At 44.0% G+C, this 22,571-nt stretch overlaps 1 protein-coding gene across 7 annotated transcripts in view; it reads right to left on the reverse strand.

Moving 5' to 3' along the window:
- Positions 1–22,571, reverse strand: part of NMD3 (NMD3 ribosome export adaptor) — a 29,353-nt gene that overhangs the window by 1,709 nt on the left and 5,073 nt on the right. For all 7 annotated transcript variants that reach the window (XM_072618570.1, XM_072618577.1, XM_072618573.1 and 4 more), the window contains 11 exons: positions 21,349–21,445; positions 16,701–16,781; positions 15,909–16,037; positions 15,446–15,536; positions 14,123–14,201; positions 11,389–11,485; positions 8,504–8,621; positions 7,204–7,349; positions 5,442–5,554; positions 4,691–4,763; positions 3,501–3,607 (listed from right to left, as the gene is read on the reverse strand). In XM_072618570.1, the coding sequence (XP_072474671.1) occupies positions 3,501–3,607; positions 4,691–4,763; positions 5,442–5,554; positions 7,204–7,349; positions 8,504–8,621; positions 11,389–11,485; positions 14,123–14,201; positions 15,446–15,536; positions 15,909–16,037; positions 16,701–16,781; positions 21,349–21,445 (1,131 nt within the window). The remainder of the gene's footprint in view (positions 1–3,500; positions 3,608–4,690; positions 4,764–5,441; positions 5,555–7,203; positions 7,350–8,503; positions 8,622–11,388; positions 11,486–14,122; positions 14,202–15,445; positions 15,537–15,908; positions 16,038–16,700; positions 16,782–21,348; positions 21,446–22,571) is intronic.

Raw genomic sequence — 22,571 nt, forward strand, 5'->3', positions numbered from 1 at the left:
GGGAAAGAAGCAATCCATTCCGTGATGGTACACTCCTCTACCGATGTCCGAAGCTGATGCCTCCTCACCACTTCATCTATAAAGTGGATGATAACAGCACCCACCTCCCAGGGTTATGGCAGCAATGAACTGAGACAATAAACGCAAAGTGCTCCCCAAAGCTTAGAGCGATACGTAGATGCTACCTACTGTGTTGGCGAGGTGACCTGGGCCTTGTCAAAGTTATGCCAGCAGATCACAAGCTCTGGAAGGTTATCAAACTGGAGAGACTGAGTGGGAACCTGCCATGTGCTCTGGGAATCAACCCACCTATGTTTAAGAGGTTCCCCCCAGACTCCTTATTGGGCCCCCAGTACTGAGGCTTTCTCCCCCATAAATCACCCCCAGCAGCACTCAGTCCACCAACAAGCCGAGCAGCGCAGTCTGTGTGGGTGGAGGGAGCGTCCAGATCGGAGACTAGATACTTCAAAGTGATGGAATATTACTCCTATTACAATATTTAGTTACTTCTTCTTTAAAATGGCTAATTAATTTTGATTGACCTGTTTTTAACATGAGCACATCTAGCAGGCAGAAGTTATCTCCTACTTTCTAAATGAATTAGAACTTCTTAAGAATCTATCACACTTCTCCATTTTTCAAAGTGAAAATAATAAATTAGATCCAAACTATTCATATTCCAAGTACTTTCATTCTTCTTACTGTCAACCTTTATTAGACTCCACAAAGCTTGAAGATTAAAATGCTTAGAGTTCAAAAGCATGAACTTGCTGCAAAGTTAATTATTTCTTGCCAGCTAGACAATATCTTTACTTTTTACTTACTGCTCACGGAGGTTTCCTTTTTTAATATACACTAAAGAGAGCATATCTATCAAAGTTACTTAAAAAATCTAAGTTTGTAGCCTTTTCATTACTTATATCAATAGTAACAATATAGACAACTCTCAATTTATCCAAATGACTTTCAAGTACTTCCAACAAAGCAGGCAATAACAGCGACATAAAAAAGATCCCAGAGCAGGAGCTGGGAGAAAAGGGCCTTTAAGATACAAATGTAGTCAGGCGCCCTCCCTTAGGGAAGGTGAAATCTGCTCACCTGGAAGCTGATATTGCCCACCCCAAAAGTGGGACTGGAAGCAAGGAAAATAGGAGAAGAAAGGGAAGCCAGATGACAGCGCTGACAGCGATCTTCCCTTCCCCCTCTGGCTTCCCATCACTTACCTAATCAATCCCAAGCTCTTGGCCTGGTCTTCAGGGGTCACCACAAGCCAGCTACAACTCACCTTTTTCCAGTTTCAGCTTTGACTCCCCACTCCTGCCCTCATGCTACCCTTATTTCTAGTACACTCTCCATCCCTCTACCCCCACACCCTTTCCTGTTGACGTCCACTTCAACATTCAAGGTCCAGGATCAAGGGGCGACCTCCTTCTGGATGCTGACCTCGAGCCAATCCCCAAGCCACCTCCCCTAGAATTTAGCTCTCCCTCACCACAAGCACTCCACATCCCACCTGTGACGTTAACATCTTCTAATGCACAACCCTCCTAACATTCATACTGATAATTTCCTTGAAGGTAATACAAACATCTCACATACAACTGTATACCCTCCAGCACCTACAGCAGTGCAGTAGAGGTACCAAATGCAGAATAATGTTTGTTACCTGGGCAAAATAATGATTCAACCTATTGAACCGAAATACTGACTTCTTCTCCAAGTTTAAGCTTCACTCGTCATCTTACTGAAGCACAAACAGACTTCTGAACACAAGGGAGACAGGATTATCTGTGGTTTCCCTGGCATGGTGACTCTACCTTCCACTATAGCCCAAGAAACCTCCATGCTTAGACGATGTTCATGACTTGCTATGATCCAAAAACAAAAAAATCCCACCACCTGGTGGCCAATCTTTTCTCAACTTAGCACAGCTAACCTTCCAATGACTGTGTCTGTACTGGGACCACATTCTCAGCCTTTTTAGCTTGCTGGGGCTGGTGTGTTATAGGCACAGCCTTCAAGAACCCAAGGTTCTCCTCCATACTCTGAGGCATAAGAGAAGGGCTAATGAAGCAAAGTACACATGAGTGGGGATAATGATGCATTGACTATAATAATAGCACTTTTTATGTCAACCCCACTTTCCATTTATTATAATAAATGGTCCTGATCAACTCCAGAAATCTGTTTTTCTCACTTTATCCTTATTAAAAAAGGTAGTTCAAGAAAGAGCTTCCTTTTCCAAATGAAGCAATGCAAGAAGTGAAAGAGGCCTAAGGTGGTTAACAAACTCACCAATATTAATAATCGTAAGGTCAATCACATTAATAAAAATAAGAACTCACGTCCATGAAACACTGTGCAGTTTACAAAGTGCTGAGGGTGGAGGGGCCCAATCTCTGGAGCCATTCTCACTAGAAAACACTGCCTAGACCAGGAGCCCAGGGGGTCACCGGTCTGAGGACAACCACCTCATCTCAAACATTTCCTAACTTTATTTGTGAAACAGCTAAGATAACTGCACTATGTAATTCTAGCAAACGTGAAGGGAGGTAGTGAGAAAATACATGTGACTTTCAGAGTGACCTCCTTATGTAAGCAGTCCTATCACAGAGTAAGGGGAAGGGTCTCCTCCCTCCAACTACGCCTCTCAGCCCATTTTCCTGTACACATGATCTGAGCTTGGGCTTGCACAGCCAACAAGGTTCAAAGCAACAATCTCTGGGAAGTCTGCTTATTTCCTAAACCTCTTTTTGTGTTAAGTATAATCTAGAGTTACCAGAAAAACCAATTCTAGAGAAAAAACGTTTAACACATTTAAGGCCTCAGACCCATCTTTTTACAATCTCTATTACATTCCTGATCAATCATGTTTAGCCCATCCCTGCCATCCATTTCACTCCTCCTCTAGCTGACCTCTCTGGATCCCTGCACTAGTTCACAAGCCTGCACTTAACGGGATTTGGTTTCACTGGGATTAAAACTGAATGACGTAATGGACAGAAAGTTTAGCAGTAGGTCTCACCTCTTCAGAATTCAGTAAATCTGGGACTAGCAAGATTTTCTCCCCATGAATGGAAAGAAGCCCTTCTGCGAGACCCCCTCCCACTGCCTGCATGTCCATGGAAGCTCACCAGTCCTTCAGCCACCTCATCTACCCCTCATCTATTCATGCTTCCAATATCAAACAAGAAACAGTCCAGAGCTGGAGGAGAGGAAGCTGCTCCAATGTCCAGGGGATGCAAGGTCTAGAGGAGAGGTGATCCTAAATATATGAGGGTGTTCATATGCAGAGCCATGATACTCCTGCAAACCACTCTGGCCCATCTGTTTTCCAGAAACAAATTTTCCTACACTCTGTAAAGCGTGATAACATAAAATCAGAGCTCTAGAGTCGGAAAGAACTTTATTGACTACAGAACTTTCCAGGATCACAAGGAAACCATTCAGAATCTGCTTTTAGAGGCAGCCCCTTAAGAACATTTAATCCCAAACCCTACCTTTCATCATCTGTATCCATGGTTTCTTTGTCCCTAGCCAGCTCCTTCAGTTTCCAGTTCCTGCGACGCTGGCGTTTGGCACGATCATAACTCTTTTTGATTAATACCTAAACACCAAAGAATAATCTTAACATTACATTCAGAAATCAATGAACCCCAAGAAATGCAGCAGGGACCACCAACAAGGCTGTCTATGTCTCACAGGCCCAGCCCCTTGAGTCACCATCCCACCAGGGCCAGTTTTTTGTGATTATACAAATGCAGCAGGATGCATAATTTTACAGCACATTAAGTCAAAGAAAAACTTATTAAATCGACTACTCTGTATTTCTATGAGTCTTACACCTCCATGGTATCTCTTATGTCTATGAAAACAGATACGTAACAGCAGACAGTGTGCTCCTCTCCATTACCATGACTTCACTTCCACCCTCTGCTGAAAAAACCAAACCTGCTCAATCATATTAAACGAGCAGGCGGGTGGAAGACTTCCCACACCAATTTCACACTTAGTGCTTCTCATATTTTTCCCTTTACAAACTCATCAAGGGCCAGCAGGCCTTGATGCTGTGAAGATTACCGTCTACTGCAATTGTGCTCAAGTCAGAATGCCGCCTTTGTAGCGACACCTTTTATACTGACATCATTTTGTTTTGCCTTTATTTCCCAAGACCCTCTTCCCCCTCTTCCCCCGGAGAACCACCTCTTATCACAAAGAATAAAGAGGGAAAAAAGCAGTCCTGTCAGTTCAGTCTAATGGTATAATGGTGTTGCTTCACCTCTGCCAAAGAGTAATGCCTCGCTTCTAACCAGTGCTCTAGGTAAGACATGGAATAAAAACTGAGGTAAGTGAATAGTTAATCTGAAATATATTCTGCTGGAATATTCCTGATTCTGTTACCCCAGCCAATTCTGCTCTGCTGTGTATTAGGAGTTTAGGAAAGTAAACTAACATAACCTAAGGCATCTGACGAAAAAAGGGACCAAGCCCTCTAACTCTTATATTAGCCTCTCTAGGAAAAGGAGAAATGCCCATGTCTTTTCAAAAGAAAGATCTCACACTGCCTCAACTCCCCATTCCAGAGATCTAAAACAGCTCCATTCATTTATAAAAAAGGAATGGGCACATTTTGCTCCAAGGTGAACAAGGAAAAAGACAGAGGTGGGGGAGCCCTCAGTGCCTCACTTACCACATCAGGAATATTCTGGCTGTTCATCTTGTTAGCGTACTCATCATTCAGGTTGCAGTTGGCCAAGTCAAACCTGAAATGGAGTTAACCCTAGGACAGTCCCTTTTCCATATCTAGTGTCTCCCACTTTATTACAGACTCCCCAAGAAGGCGGTACCGTTCAGCATCCTCTCCCTGCCCTTCACCCTCTCTGGACTTGTTCCACCTCCTCTGTGTCTGTGTTTGGCTGAGGTCACAGCCAAACCGGGACCAGGCCAGGGCACAATCAAACTCAACCTGCCCTTGTTCCAGACACACTAGGGATTAGGCAGCTTCTCTGGCCGCTCCGTCAGGAAGGACTGCCTAAGTCCGTTAAATCTTTTTCACAAGAAACGCTTTCTATCTAGACTTCCTCCAGTCTCTTGATTTTTAGACCCAAAAAGAGAATTTTATATTCTCCTGGGAAATCGTTCCTGTGAGGATTCATATCTCAATTTCACAGATGGGAAAAACTGAGGCTCAGTGGTCAAGTGACCTGTCCGTGGTCTCCCATCTAACAAGGGTCAGAGGTGACATTCAAACCCACGACTCCCATGACTCCAAGCCTAGGCTTCTTCATAGACTTGGAGCCTCTGGAAGAGCCCTAACTTTAATTAGCAAACAAGAATGCAAATGAAATTCATGTGGCATCCAATTCCCTTTAGACTGAGTCCCATCATCATCTAAAAACGCTGCATATGGGAAAAGCAGTGGCAAAGATGATACAACTGACCCAAGCACCAGGTCTCCAGGGTTCAAAAGGTGTCCCAGATGAGTCCGGCAGAAATACTGATTGTCCGTACTCATCTCCGAAGTCTTCTGCACCCAGACTTCGCCAAGCATGTGCTTGATGAAAAAAGAAAATGGGCTGGTTAGTCAGCTGGGTGCAATTCAGTGAACCTCCTGCTGAAATGCAGAAACACAACCCTGATTTCTCTCCCAATGGAAGTTATTTTCTACTTCCTAATGGAAGTATTTTGAAGGCCACCTACAGATTTGCCAGCAAAAGTTTTTAACAACTAACTGACATTTGACTCGGAATGTTTCCTCTCAGTTGAAGAAATGCATGCATCTTTAAAACAGAATTTCCAAGCCAGAGGAAGAACATCCCCTGCTGGCCACACCATTCCATGCCCCCTGCATCTGGCCTGCATAACATGTGGGCACTGCCCCTAATTGTGACCCCCAGCTGTGTCCTCAGCCTCCCTGCCCTGAGGCTCTGGGGGAACTTCTCACATGGCTGGTAAAGCCTATTCTGCAAACGCACACACATACACGTGTGCACACACACACACACGTGCACGCACACGTGTCATTACTGATGGAACATAAGCACGCTGAGGACCAAATGGCTTCCCTCTTGCCTTTGTTTCCTCAGTGCCAAGCACACATAACAAGTTAATAAATGCTTGCTGACTGACTGGCTGATTTTAGGCAGATGACCCATGGGTTGCTGGTCCCAGTTAAAGGCAGTTCCATGGACCCCAATAACTATTGATCAGGAGAGCAGGAAAAAGCTCCCAGCTCACAGATAAGAGCCAGAAGGGAATGAGAGACCATCTAAATCCAATCCCTTCATTTTATAGATAAACATAAACTGTGTGACCCAGGAAGCCTGTGGCTTTAGTGCCCATCAGAGGCAGGATCTGAACCCAGCTCCTCTGACTCCAGAGAGCGAAGGATCGTACAGTATAGCTGGATTTTCAAGCATTGTACCTGAGTAAGCTATCCTAGCAGTACAGTGAAAAGTCAAGGCTGGGGAATGGTGAGAGTGAGCCATCAAAGTACACAAAAAGTAAAGCCTTGTTCCCAGACTTGAAGGAGGAGGCACCCACCACAGGGCAATAGGAAGGACTCTGGGTGACAGTGGGGAAACACTGAGGGAGTAAAGGGAAGTGCTACTCACTCTACAGCTGCCCCATGCAGAGGCCCACGGGAGTAGGGGGACCAGACAAGGCCGCCCTTAGCCAAGGGGCCTCTCAAAGGACGCCCAGCTATGATAGAACCATATCTGCACTTCAGCTGAGCTGGCTTTCTCCAAGGTCTCACTCCTGCACTGACTGGAATGAGGGACTCTCAGCAGAGTGCAAGCTCCAGGCTACAGTGACTGTCAGGAGCTCCGCCCAAATGTGGTCTCCCAGGGAAGACTATGGATTGCATGAGAGACTACACTGGGGATCATGGATCCAGGAGCATGCACTTGAAGCAGAAGGACTTGGGGGAGGTGGTAAACATGACCAGAAAGCAATAATCACAGAATCCAGCCGACAAGGGCGCTGGTATCTACGCTTCTACAAAGCATTACAGGTTCTTCCCAAATAGGTCAACGGTTCTTCTAGACCACAGCCCTTGGGCAATCTTTTGACTTTATGACTATACATATTTTCCTGCCAGAAGGCCTATTTTCAGGAAGGTGGCCTAGATTCAGAACAACTCATGAATAAAAATCTGCCCAGAAAATGATGCAAGCTCGGGGGAAGGTGGGCCAGGCTCACTTTATTTGATCTCATGCCAGCCCCGGCCACAGCTTTTTGATTGTGAACGATGCTGCACTCCATCACGATAAACTCCTCCAGCTGCTTGGGGTGGCACAAGCTACTGAATGGGTAACGCCAATAGGTATTCCCATCAATCTCAGCAACTACAGAGAAGAAACAAAGAGGGACGTGAGGCACTCAGATAAACTGAAGAAATGTGAAGACAGATACATTCTCAACTCACCTCCCAGACTCTGGCACCTGTCGGGGTCTTTTGGACAAACACTGCTAGTTTTCATGGATGATTTTCCCTGAGCTATGGATAGCGACTAAGTCCCCAAATGTTAATAGGTAGAGCAGAAGGCTGAGGGATGGCCAAACCCTCCATGCAGGAGATGAGGACAAGGAGCAGACTCGGCAACACCATGGGTTTGTCTACAGTCTCCAACAAGTTTCACCACAATCTGTGTCCATTCCCCAACAGGTCGGGATACAGCTGGACAGTTATGGTCCCTGCTGTCTTACGGATAGTGTGTAAGAAAAATTAATTTCCTAAAAAGGTGAGGACCAATGGGTCCTTTTCTATCATCACCTTTGCTCTACAAGGGGATTAGATCAAGATTGTTCATTTCTTATCTAGAGACTACTCATTTCTGTCAATTTTGTGTTAAAGAAAAAATTCAAATTAAGTTTTTAAAAAAAAGACTACACATTTAGAAAAATAAAAGCAGGTCAAAATGAATAAAAAGAATTTGCTTTACCAGATCACGCCTCTAGAATGGAAGTTTCCAAATGAGTTTTATCTAAATTCCAGGATAATGAAGGAATTAGCTAATCATGTGAGTAATTTCACATCTCCCCTCCATCATGAAAAGTAAATTGCCTTCCCAGCTCTGAATGCTTTCAAATCCACTGAAATGTGGTCATGAGACTTTAAATGAATCCGTCACAAAAATTAAATTGAAGAACAAATACAATCCAATTTCAGTAAAAGTTAATGGAGTGAAACATCTATACAAGAAAAGATTTTAAGGAATAAGAGAGATAATTTCTGTAAACATTATCAAATGACACTGTCGGGCTCTTTTAATCAAATGCTTTCTTCACAATTCAATCCCCATTCACCTTTTGGAAATAAATTTGCAGCAGTGGTTAGAGTTCTTGTTTTTAAAAACAAAGTTTTCCAAGAATTAGAATTACATAATTTAAGGGCAGAGTATGAACCGTTTTAACAATAAAGAATGCCATTTACTGCTTCACCCACAGAAATACAACCTTCAAGATAATTTTTTTATACAAAATAAAATGCAAGCCTTACTCTGTAGCGTGTTTGGATCAATGAGGTGGATGGCACTCGTAACTCGGATGCAAACACAAATTTGACTCATGTTTCCAAGGCTTTGAGCCAGTTTGGGAGACAGACACACAACATTGTCCTGTGTAGAACCAGAAACAAGCAGACATGATTTTTATAAGGAAAATGAACCCCATATAACAGGCCCCCAATGTGCATTTTTCCAAAGTCTACAAGCCCAACCCAAACTAAAGAGATCTAAAAACTAGACATATATAAAGATCCTGTTTGAACAAAAATGTTTTAAACTCAGCCAGCTTCTCAGAGATCCCTTTTAATACCACTTTATTCAGATATGGAACAGACAGCCCCTAATGACGCGACATTTTTATATCACACACCCATTTAACATTATTCTGCAAACATGTACCAGGTCTTAGGCAATTCATAACTTCCATAACATCTACAATAATAAAAATTCAACCAAAGTAACATTTATCTCTCGATCTGCCCAGTACACACATATATATAAAGACAGATGTAAATGCCTAACTCAAATACAATTTACACTGAAACATCTTCCTATATATCTACATCTACATAGAGATATACATAAATATACCAAAATCAGCTGAAGAATCAGGAATTGAAACTCGAATACACATAAAAGTAGAAATGCAATCCTGGAGAATGTTCAAGGCAGTAGGGACGTCTTTGATAACTACATTTTTAAAAAATCAAACTGATCCCAAGGATGATGCACCTCCACTCTTAAGAGAACAAAGTAGCTAACGAATTACTCCAGTTCTGCACTCTGATACCACTGAGTCTGAGCCCCTCTTGGGGCACCTAACACCTAAGAGATTCACTTCCATGCCTGATGCACGTCTCCTATACTAAACAACAGGCTCTAAGGACAGTCCTGAAAATCTCTCTTTTGCCTAGACACCAAACGCAGGAATGCGTGCATAACCAGTTGTTGCCAAAGGTTTGTGATATGAAGGAATGAAAAGACACTGAGGTTTCAAAGCTCTCATTAGCTTCCTACCCTTTTCACTCTAAACTATTCCTAAGCTAAAACAGAGTCAGAACCTATGCTTTAATTTAAACACAGTGATAGAAATAACATCTGCGTAGAACCCATTTACTTCAATATGACAAACACATGGAGCACCTACTTCCAACCTATCAGCAAGCATTCATTAAGCACCTACTACATGCCCAAGACCACACCAGACTCTGGGGACACAAATCTAATAAACAGCGAACATTTACAGAGCTCTTTAAGGTTTGTAAAGCACTTGAGTTAATTCATTTAATCCCCCAACAATCCTGTAAGAAAGGTACCATTAACATCCCCATTTTTCTCGGCAGTTCCTGAGGCAGGATTTAAATTCAGTCCTCCTGACTCTAAGACCCTGATGTAGCCACCGCACCCTCTCCTTGCTGGTCTTAAACAGAGCCATCTCTAGCACCCAATGGGACAGTAATGGGCTGATGGGTCTGAGACCCTCCTCAAGGACCAAATAATGGAGTGCTACAAGGGAGGGTGCTGAAAAAATGTAGGGTGACCCACTCATTTAACAGAGAAAGAGGGTCTCAAAGCCACACTCCATGACTCAGCTCTGCCACCACAGTCTAAGGGGCAAGGAAACAAGCCAAGGCCAAGCTTGTAACACTGGCGAAGTCCCTCAGCCTCCCAAGCCTCAATATTGCCCTGGCTTAATGTGGCTGCTATCAGCCTCATGAGACGGTCAGACAGTGCTCTGTAAAACTCAGGGTTGCAAATCCAGAACAACGCCACTGATGACCAGGTTGGCCAGAGGACTTGGGGGGATGGGGGAGCACAGGAGGGAGGACTGGAGGAAGGGGAAATGTAGGCAACAAAAAGGCAGGCAGATGTACGAAGGTTCTGTGGAGCCCGATCGTACAGGCTGAGGACACCACAGGACCAAAGTCCAAGGCACCATCAAGAAAGAAGTCAAGAGAGTGTCCACTGTTTACAGGGGGTGATGTGAGCAACTCAAGGAGCATTTATTCGTTTATGAAGTGCCTTCTATTTGCAAGCACTGAACCATACAACGGGGACTCAGCGATAAAAATTAAGTTAAAAGGAGATTCCTTGCCACTGAGGAGCTTCCACTGGAGCTGTGGTGGGAGAGGAGGCTGAAAAGCTGTCCTGAGGCCATGGGGGGGGGGGGGGGAGGCGGCCTTGGAATCTAGGAGGAATTTCCCCAGGAAGCAATGGGAAGGGAGATGGGGGGAGGGAACCACAGGTTTCTGAAGATGGAAGAGCTTATTATTCTCAAGCTACAGGGTGCAGTGGGCAGGGTGTTGGCCCGAGAGGCAGGCAGAACTTGAGTTTGAATCCTGCCTACTGAGCTGTGCGACCCTGGGCAAATCACACAACTTCTCAGATCCTCATCTTCACCTGTAAAACAGGGATATGAAAAGCCCCAATTTCAAGGGATTATTCTAAGGATTAGATGAAATAACCTACGTTATTTCTGAAGCAGCACGGAATTCTAGCTACTATAGCTACTGTCACTATTTATTACACACCAGGGCTTTAAAGATCCTTCATAATGTTTTCCTGAACCACATCCCCCGCCAGGACTTCACCACTCCCCACTCTAAACTCACCACCCAGCACCCACTCTTCCTATTTCCTAGCAGAGCAGACACTTCAGCACTAGGACAGCTACCAGGCTGCTCCTGCCTCCTGCCTGGCGCACTTGGATATGTGAATGAATCATTTCCACCAAGATCTTACATACATTTGTCTCCCAACTCTTCTACAAAGGAAATGAATCAGGCAGGAATTTTAAAACTAAAAGAGAACAAGGCTAAGTTTTTCTACCTTGCTAATTTTGAATTCATACAATCATTAATCAAGTAGAGAAAGTTACCTTGCATATGGGAACAATTTCCACGGAGAAAGTGCTTTTGTAATTATATGTATTGCTATGAATATCATGAGAGATCAGTCTCTGTGAAGATTTAGATCTAGAAATTAAAGAAATAAAGAAGTTAATCTTAAGCCATCAACCAATCAACAAGCCTGTATCAAGTGCTGAGCCCACCTGCTCCAGTGCTGAGCCTGGAAACCCAAAACACAGAGGGGATTCCGATGCTTCCCTCCAAGGAGATAACACATACACACAGATCTGTTCCTAAGAGACAGAAGACATCCTGAGGAGAGGCACCAGAGGCCAAGAGGACTGGGAAAGGCCTCATGCATTGGCATTTGGGTTGAGTCTTGAAGGAAGCTAGGGATTGGAGACGGATGTAAAGAGCCTTCCAGGCAGGGGGCTCAGCTCTCGGCAAGTGAGGAAGAGGAAGGTAACAGGGGGGTCAGTGTGGCCAGATCACAGAGTGCCAAGAGGGCCATGACATATTACATACTGCAAAGACAGATGCTTCCAGGCTTAAAGGCTACACAGAGAGGTGAGTCCTGGAAGTAAAAGAGGGGCCCCAGAGTTTACTGAAGGAGAGGTGGAGAGGTGGGTGGGTGGGTATGTGTATGTGTGTATGTGTGTGTGTGTCTGTGTGTGTGTGTCTGTGTGTGTGTGTCTGTGTGTGTGTCTGTCTGTGTGTGTGTCTGTGTGTGCATGGTCAGACCTGTGCTTTACAAAGATCGCCTACATGGCTGTGTGGAAACTAGACTGGAATGAGAAGAGCCTGAAGGCAGTGAGTCCACCTAAAAGGTTAACGAAGCTCAACATACACTATGGCCACCTGTCACAATTCAATGAAAATGTAATCCCCAATCTCAATTCCAAAGAATTCATCATGAAACCTACCCCTCCCCTACCTCTCGGTAAAGGATGGCTTATGTGAACAGAATGAGCCACACACTGGCAGATCTGGCCCCTGTGCCAATGATTCCACTGAACTACTTTTTTTTTTTACTGCACAGGAGAGCCCTATGTTGTAGGGGATTAGCTACTGGAAAATGGCTGTGGTGTGCTCCTGTAAGTGGACTTCCAACCAAGTCTGGGAGTCCTGAACACTGGTGTGATTGCCAAGGAAAATAGAATTCCTGACTGGTAGAGAGAATGCTGACCCAACGCTGCAGACCAGCATGAGCCGCAGCTAGCGAGGGAGCTCCTCAGAGCATAGAGTTTCTATCAAGACAACAGCAGCCTTCCACAAGGTACGGCGCAGCACTCAGAACTCCCAGGCTGGGAAGTGAAGTTATAGCCTACAAACATTAATAAATATTAATAATTAAAATAATAACAAAAACACTAATAAAACACTTAAAAATCTAAAATTACTGGGATAATCCAAGCAAGAGGCAATGAGGGTCTGAAGTAGGTGGTGGCTGATGAGTGAATAGGATGCAGAAGTAGAGGATGACAAGATCTGGCAAAGGAGGAACTATGGGAAGGAGTGAGAGTAAGGAGTCGAGGAAAACACCCGGTCTGGTAAACCTGGGCACGGAGAGAGTGGGAGTGTCCTCAAGAGTAATAGAAAAGTCAGGAAGAAGAGGTTTGGGGGAAAGACAATGGGTTTTGTTTCACACACATGTCCATGGGGACATCAGATCTGAGATGTCCAAAAGACAGCTGGCGATGTGAGATGGGAGCTCAGGAAAGAAACGACACACACATACACACTCTCTCTCTCTGTCTCTCTCTGTCTCTCCCCTTCTCTCTTTCTTTCTCTGAGAATCATCAGTATCAAGATGATCGCTGAGCCCATGAGAAATGATGAGATCATCCAGGCAGACGATACAGACAGCCTAGGACAGAGCCTTGGTTAGTGGGCACGACCAAGAAGACTGAAGAGGAGGTCGCACAGGCAGAAGCGTCTCAGACTCTTTATCCTCCAAGGATCAGCTCCTTTACCCTCTCCTTAATACAGACTTCCCTGATCACTAAGTGCTCTCTTCATCTGCAAACTGAAAGAGTACCTTGTCTTTGTCTGTCTCCACCACTCCCTACCTCCTATTTTCTTTACCAAGGTCCCTGTCACTCCCCAGCACAATCTAAGCTTCTTGTGTGCCCCATTTTTGTGATTTTCTCTTTGCGTTCTCAGAGGCCAGTACAAGGGCCTGGCACAAGGGAGGCAGTTAAGAAATGTTAGCTGAATTCACTTGAAGTTTTGAGACCTTTCCTAGCCTGGCCCTGCCCAGCTTCTCTAGCCTTACTATCTTCCAGCACAGATCTAATGATAAGAGTGGGCACAGCAGAACCCCCCACCATCCTCCCCAAGCACAGGACTCACTGCCACTCCCATATCTTTGCTCACACTATCCTCTCTCCTTCCTCTGAGCCTCAGACAACAGCCTTCCTCCACTCTGGGGACACTCAATTCTGCAAAGCTTAGCACATTTCCTGTCTTGGTTTGTTTCTGGTCAGTCCTTTCCTCCCCACTTTACTGTAGACTCTTGCTCACATCGAGACTTTTCCCTACCCTCTCTTGGTCTCTGAAGCACATAGGGGGCTGCTCTACACAGAAGATATGCTTTAAGAAATATGCATTTCTAATGAAGTGATATTCACATTCACCACCTCAGATGTTTATGTTTGCCTATATTATAGCAAGAGAAAAATCTCCTTGACAAACGGCCTACAAAGCTCATGTAAAATTGCCTTCCTAGCAGCTAGCACACGTGGCGCTCCCACTCCCATGTACCTGGAAGGGACTGTGCACTGGAGGAAGTCTACCATCTTCTGGGCATGCTGCTTCTGAGCATAATAGAAATCCAAGCCATCTTAAAGGAAAAAGAAGGCTGCCATGTAAGGGTTTTCCAAGAAACATGAACATTTCCAACAGACTAAAAATGTTAAAAGCCTTTCTATTTATATAACCTTAACATAATGTTTAAGGGCTCTGCCTACAACAACCTCATGATGCAGGGAGGGGAACCATTCCTCATTAACAGATGAGGAAAGTGAGGAGGATCGAGGTCAGGTGCAGGATCAGCAAGCGCATAAAACAGAATTTAACACAAGTCTCCAAATGCCAAGCCCATCAATCTTTGTGTAATGCCTCAACACTATCTCCAGATTAGACAACAAAAGGTCTCCCACTGGGCTTGCACTAAGGCATAATACCAAGAGTCCTCATCATGAGTAACAGTGGGATGCCTCAGAAGCCAATGGGGCTTTCCTGGTCTCCATGTACTCCTGGATGGGGCTAGTGGCCGACGCTTTTCCTTCTGCTTGTTGGCCCCAAGACCCAACCAGGAAAAAATCTGGTATATGATGGAGACCCTCAACCAATCCCTTCCTGAACTGTCTTTAAGAGTTTGATCTATGTATTAATGGAACTGAAGATTCAGGGAAGGTCCTAGATGTGGCTACCCTGACATTGGGCAAGTCATCTGACCCAATGAGCCTCAGTTTCCTCATCTGTCTTTGAGAGATCAGGATTCTTGGAGGTCAATCTCTACATCGCCTGGGGAAAAATTCACCATAATTATCCCTGAATACGTTCCTTCTGCTTATGTCTTTCGAAGAAAACAAACAAAAAAGGCAGCACCAGTAAGCATTCTCCTTCACAAGCCAGCCAACCATTCCAAAAAAGAGAAAGGTCCCTGGTGATGCTTTCTGTCCCATAGAACTACCACACAGAAAGCCCCAAACAGGCACAAAGCAAGGCAAGTGAAGAGTATCAATGGCACCTCAGCATCAATAAGGAAGAAAGGTGGTTAATAAGCATGTGCATATTGTCATCCAATCACCTCAGAAATGCTTTCAGGCCATGGGCATGGATGGCCAACCCAAGTCCCTGGCTGGTTTATGCCTGTGCACAGCTGTGCACAGCTGGATGCCAACCACAGAGCAAGGAGACAGATCTTTTCCTTTTCTGTCCCTTCTTCTCAATCTTTCCCCAAATAACAAACAGTGTGCTGAATCTTCCGTAAGGGAAAAAGCTACACTTGGAATAGGAAATTTGGGGTGAAAATTAAAATTTAATTTCAAATTTTTAAATGCAAGTTAATCTAGCACTCACCATGAATCTCCTTGATCCGCAGGGTGTTCTGATGTGCTCTATGTTTCAAGATCAACTGCTCCAGATAGTAGAAAGTTTTTTTGTGTAAGGTCTAAATTTAAATCCAAAAATAAGGTTAGATGATTAAACCCAAAACAAACTTCAGATGTGAAAGAGCAACAACCAAACAAAATCAGCCATAAATAGCACCTTAGTATACCATGAATTACAAGAAGAAAAGATACCAGAGGCATCTTTGTAAATACGTGCTAAGAAAAAAACATGATTGACTCATCAAGCCTCACATCTCAAGAAAGTGCAGGTACTGAAGCCTCCTATGGGCACCCAAGTCTTGGGAGAAAGGGTGAAAGGGCAGGGCTCAGTCTCTACTTGCATCTCCTGGCCCCAGGAACTCTGGGAAACAAACTGACAGAAGGACCACTGAAAGGTACACCTCTGGCATCCCTGATCTTAAGATTTTTACCTTTTGCCTGACTTGAACCACAGCCTTCCAGAAATCCTTGGCTTCCACCCTGTGGCAAGCATCACACATCTGGGACTGCACTACGTACTCCACCACAAATACCTGCTGAAGGATGGCCCCGTTCATCACCTGGGTTGAAAAAAGCAACAATGCTGTTCATTTACCCCCAGGGTAAATCACTTCCATTTCAAAATCTGAAGTCTCCTCCTTCCCTGTGGCTCCAAGATTTTATATGACAGTACAGTTAATACCTGAAAGGCCCATAAACTCACACTATCTCATCATTTCCTTAATCGAAAATCTGTTCACCTAAGTGCCTTCAGAATGTATTTTATATTAATTAAGGATAAACTACCTAGAATTAACATCCTATATGCAGAAAATGGCAGATTATTTGATCAAAAAAAGTAAAAAGATATAGTGATTAAGCCCCAGGATGTCTTACATTAACATTTCAAAGGCTATGAAATATTCTTAAATTAAAGCAGTTTCACTTGGGAATTTTTTTTCTTTGAAGAAGGATGAGCTATATATAATTCAACTGTAGAAACTGAGAGGGAGGTGGAAAGAAACAAAAGAGTCTCTTAGGTGATGTCAAAAGCTAATCTCAGCCTCCACTCTCCCTAGCACATGCGTGTCTGCTTTCCCTGAGGGCCCAGCCCCAAACAAGCAGAGGATGAAGCATGACGGAATGAGCATTTTCTCTCACAAATGAATCGTGGGGCCCTTTCTGAACCGTCTTCAATGCAACAGGACTCCTGCTTCCCTGCTCGGGCAGCTTCTCTAACTTACCTCTTTCTGGATAGTCAGCTTGACTTTAAGCCGCTTGGAATGAGGTTCGGTCCAAATGAAACCAGCTTCGATCAGTCGTACCTTCAAAGGGACAAAAAAAAACCTGAAGAAGCTCATTCATCCCCCAGGGAGAAGGAAAAACAAGCCAAGTAATGCATAGATCTCACAAGATGCTCCAAGAATCAACAAAGGCCAGGAATCCTCCCCTGAGCAGCTAGTGGTACAGTGGACAGTGTTGGGCCTGGAATCACTAAGATGAGTTCAAATCCAGCCTCTGTGTGACCCTAGGCAAGTCACTTTACCTTGTTTGCCTCCGTTTCCTCATCTGTAAAATGTGCTAGAGAAGGAAATGGCAAACCATTCCAGTGTCTTTGGCAAGAAAACCCAAGATGGGATCACAGAGAGTTAGACATAACTGAAATGACTGAATGACCACCAAGATCCCACTCCCAAGGCAACGGGCACCACGGGGACCATAGCAGGACCAGTGAGGGAGAAGGGCATCAGACACAAAAACCATGCATTCACACAGTGGATCTGATCCAAATTGTAATGAATGACATGTACCAAGAGACACAAAATGACATCTTGTCCCTTGGAAGGGACTCACTGTCTAGGAATGGGATGCATTGACAAGGCATGAGACCACCATTCTTGAGACTATCTCAGGGTTTCTTCTTCCTTCTCATAACACTTGGCCAATGTTGCTCGGAAAGAGCTTTGATTCTAAACCAATCAAGTGAAGGTCAGGGAGTGTTCCCAGGCTGCACCAAGGGTGTAATACTGCCCAGCAGGCACTCAGACCAGCCAGGCTTGGCTATCTCAGGACAAGCTCCACAGAGAGCTCACATTCTCAACAGCCCTGCATCCTTCCCTGCCAGTGGGAGGATCACACTGAAGGAAGGCCCCCATAAGCACTGTCTGCCCATTCCACACAACTACGGAGAGGCAATGTGGCATAGGGGTCCAGCAGCCAATCTTGTGATGAGGACAGCCTCCAGCTGTGTGACCCTAGGCAGGGCACCAAATCACTCCAGTACCCAAAGAAACTGTATCAGGTTCCACATTGGAAAGCAAGTGCTTCCTTGCATTGGTAGAGGAAGTTTACCCACCAAGAGTTCCCATTACCAATGAAATCACAAGTCTGGTCTAAAAAAAAACACCCCCCACCCTCACTCTCTCAGGGACCAAAACAAGTCTCTGGCCACCAAGCACTAAGAGTAAAGAGACAACAAGCTGGAACGAGCCCCTGATCATCATTCTCCTGACTGGAGAGAGTGGGGAAGTACACCATGAAAACAGAAAATAAAACACAAAACAGACCAAGTCCATCACCAGGTATTCACAAAGCCCCTACTGTGTGCCATGCAAGGTGCTAAGCCTGGGAATACAAGAAGGGCAAATGAAAGTTCCTGCTCTCCAGGAGCTCACAGCCTAATTGGGGTGGAGGGTGATTTCCTAATTAGCTGTCAGTGAAAATGATGCAGAGAACAGGTGAGGCTTCCTCCAAAAGGCAGCTCCTGAGCTTGGTTGTGAACAAAACACGTGACTCTCCGTGGTCTGGAATAAATAGACAGACTCCTAAGATGAGGGCTCCACACTTATGTCAAGGCTGCTGTGAACTGCCCACATCATGTCTGGAATGCCTCCAAGAAGCAGCAGCAATGACTTCACGGTCATACCCAAAACAGCAGCATCTGGCTCCTTCATCCATCGAGTTACCAAGTGACTTTAGGGTTTCCAAAACCAAACCTGGGACATTTCGGAGCAATGCCGACCAGTCAATACAAGTTCCAGAATGTTTATGTCACTTAGATTGCAAATCAAATCAAATCAAAAGAGAATGGTAGACACGTGAAAAGTGACTGTTATCTTCTCGAAAACCTGATGCAACAGACTTGCCAAAAAATGATCGAAGTTACATAAAAACACCAGGAAAGGCCTCCTTCCATGTTTCCAATTCTCTAGGCTTACCAGATGACACGTTCTGTAAAGTCCTGTCTATTCACAACCTTACAAGACATTCAGGTCACATTAAGTCAAGAGACTTTATTCTGAAATTCATTGTTGGCTGCGTCTTGACCAAACTAAAACATGGTGTTATAATGCTGATTTGCAATCATGTCCAGCATTTACAGTTTCTGTTAAAAAAGAGGGGGGTGTGAGATACAAAAACAAATATCCATGTGCCAACCCTCCATGAATGAAGCAGTCCTGCCTGACAAGTTGGGGGGGCTCTCCAGAACACCAAACAGGATTTCTGGCTATTGAAATATCCAATTAAAAAAAGCACTATTTAAAAATCTAGACTAATAGCAGTGGTCTAACCTCTTACCTTACCCGAATTTTACCATCTATATACTACGTTAAATGACCAGTCCAGGTCTCTGGGGACATCCAAACACAATGATTGCCCACGAATTCCATCCTTCAGTGTCTCTCTGGTCTTGGCTAGCTCTCATGCAAACCTCTCCAAAAACTCTTTGCATATGGTGTTTAGTAAGATGATGTTACTTGTTTACCAGGATAGGTCAGTGATGAAGTGGAAAGAATGCTGGTACTAGAGTCAGGAAGACCCGAGTTGAAATCCATTCTCAGATACTTAATAGCTACATACACTGGACAGTCACCTAACCTGTTTGCCTCAGTTTTGTCAAGAGTAAAATGGGAATCCTAACAAGCACCTACTTGAAGGGGTTACTGGGAGAGCCAAATGAAATACTTGTAAATCGCTCAGCGCAGTGCCAAGCACATGGCAGATATTCTAAAAATGCTTATCCCCACTCTCACCTCCCCACCCCCCATCCCTCTGCCAAAAGACTCAAGTGTCTGTCTCTGGATTTGGGGGGCCTCCTCATCATGGCAATTCCGTCACATCTGTTCATCTTTTTAGGAAAGTGATACAGCTGACATGCCTGCTTTTGTCCACTTTGGATTTTGCTTATTTAACCACAGTGGGATGGAGCAGCCTTTGCAACACACAGTGTCTGTTTCTTTGCTAAGTTTTTCTTCTCTGGTACTGATCTGGCTCCGTCTCTAGCCAACTGAATGAGTAACCACAGAGCTCACTGATTCAGGAAGCCCACTGATTTCAACCCATGGTTTCCTGCTGAGATATGACAAATGTCTTTTTCAAGGTTATTCTGAGTGTCCACCACACCCAGTATCTCCCAACTCACTTCTCAAAGTGCTCCTCACATCCAAGACAGAGGCTGCTGAGCTTTCATAAGTCTTAGCCTCCTATTTCTTCATCCCAAACCATATAGTTTTTGCCGTTCTACCTTTGCCAACACAAGTATAGCAAGTCTCAGGCTCCCTGCTGACTCCAGGGTGAATTTCTATACCTCTTCATGCTCTGACGCAGCTGTCCCCATGTCTGTGGGCACTATGAGCACTGTCAGATGGGAAGGCCCAAGGTACAACCAGGAGATGACTCTTGGGCAAACCCTCCAGGTCATCCAACTGTGCCTTGAAAACTAAGTCAAGTCATCCATCCTTCCATTTGGCAGCAACCTGCAGGTGTGTTGTTCCTTGAGATGTGATGACATCTCTGGTTATGCATCTATTTGTTGGCCATGAGACAAAAATCACACCTTTGGAGTGCTTTTTTTACAGGTCTGAGCACCATGTCTTTCTGGGCCCCTTTGCCCCCTTTTCCACCAAGGAGGCTATGAAATACTGCCAGCTGGTTTATACTTATATCTGCATTCCCTCAGCAGCTGGACTTGTGGGGACCACTCTCTCCACCCCAAGTCAGACTGTTCTCCAAGGAGCAGACAACCTCTCAATGCAGCCACACTCAAAGTCTACCATTGTGGGAGAACACACCAGGGCTGTACACTGCTCGAATAGACTTTCAAAACCCAAAACCACCTCCCACTGTGGGAAAGCCCTGGGTTTGGAGGGAAATCAAGACTTTCAAATGAAAGCCAATTTTCCTTTTAAAAATTTTCCATGAAAAAGCATGTACTTTATAAATATGAAAAGGTGGATAAAAGCTTGATGAGGCAAGGTATGAGCAAATAATAAAATTAGCTTAATAATCCTTAGACTAGCCCTACATAACATGAATTTCTTCTAACCTAAGAGAGTTTTTATAAATTCAGCTCTGATGGAAAACAGCTAATGTATAAAATTTGATTATACTTCAAATAAGCTATCAGTGCTGTCTACTTTGTATAATGCACTAAGGACAAAGGTCCCAGGCAAAGGTGAAAGGTCACTGAATGCAGCCACAATTTGTGAAACCCATTTATCAAAGGCTGAGTGGCCTGCTTTCCAACAAGCATTTTCAGCAAAAAGGTTCTATAGGCATTACTGATAAATATTCTCAGTATTAACTTTAACATGAAAGATTTCATTCTGAATAGTAATTTATTAAAATACCCTGAACTAACTCATGTAAAGGGAGAGTTAAGTGATTTATAAGTTTAAAAGAAACGACTGCAAACACACAAGTTCTTTGCTAAAATAGAATCTGAAGTACATTCTGCTTTTCTGTTTGGGGCTGTTTCAGTGCTCTGCAAAGAGCCATGTAAGGAAACCCCAGCAAAGCAGAAATCCCAAGCTGTGCTATTATCATTTTATTCTAGTTTATCCCCTGCTATGAATGACTCCCAAAGGCTGATCTAGAAGGTACATAGCCTACCTTACTCAAAGAGGCCTTGATTTTTTTCAAACACAAACTAAGAAGTTCCCTCGACTCTAAGGCACACTGTATCCATATTCCTGGTGGCTGAAGATACCTGAGAAGAAAAAAAAAAGAAAGAGCAAATTACGAACTCTGCATGGGCAGACAGGTATACACAGCACAATCAGCTGAGGCATTTAAAACAATTTCTATTTCCCAGATAACTGAATCAGGAAGTTGTTAACCAGGCTAACAAAGTAAGGGAGCCGCAATAATTTTTTAAATAATATAAAATCCTGTGATTTCTTTCTTATTTCTATATTAAAAACCCAATGATATAAAATGTCATCTGAGTTATTTTATATAAATATATAACATAAATAACTGCAGTTTTATTATTTTAAAATAATAACTTCATTTAGGTTTGTAAGGTGAGGTGTTCCTGAGTAGTGTTCCTAGAAGCCCTACGTTAATTAACAGGGCAGCTAGGTAGTGTAGTGGATACAGCACCAGTGCAGGAGTCAGGTGGACCTGAGTTCAAATCTCACCTCAGACACTTGACACTCACTAGCTGTGTGACCTTGGGCAAGTCACTTAACCCCTTTTGCCTCATCCTGGGTCATCTCCAGTCATCCTGAGGAATATCAGGTCACTGGATTCAGATGGCTCTGGAGGAGAAGTGAGGCTGGTGACCTGCACAGCCCTCCCTCACTCAAAACAAAGTCAAGTGCAAGTCATGTCATTATTTCTCTGATGGCATGGTCTTCTTTGGCAACAAAGGATGAACACACACGTTAACAGATGAGAATGATCTCCAGTTGATACATGAACTATTTATATTTGAGAACTTTCTAAAGTTTTAGAAAAACATTTGTCCTCTTGAAAAATATTTATGCTGCTTATGTGTTAAGCAAACTTCATAGATAGCACCCCTGAATTATCACAAATGCCTATTATGTGAAATACAAAAGAGGTTTTTCCACCCTGATTCCCTTCTGATAATTAGTCAGAAGGATCAACAACGACAATTTTCATATTTGGCAAAAAGTCCTGACACCTAAATTAACTTACAACTTTAGAGGCTCATAAAAACATAGAATTAGGTCTGGAGGGCACATTAAAAGACACCTGGTCCTTCCCTCATTTTGCAGATTAGGAAACTGAGCCCCAGAGATTCAAGGAGTGTAGGACTCCGACCTCCACATCCTAGCATGCGAAAGTCATTCTACTAAAAATAATGC

The sequence above is a fragment of the Notamacropus eugenii genome, chromosome 6 (assembly GCF_028372415.1).
Source record: "Notamacropus eugenii isolate mMacEug1 chromosome 6, mMacEug1.pri_v2, whole genome shotgun sequence".
Lineage (NCBI taxonomy): Eukaryota > Metazoa > Chordata > Mammalia > Diprotodontia > Macropodidae > Notamacropus > Notamacropus eugenii.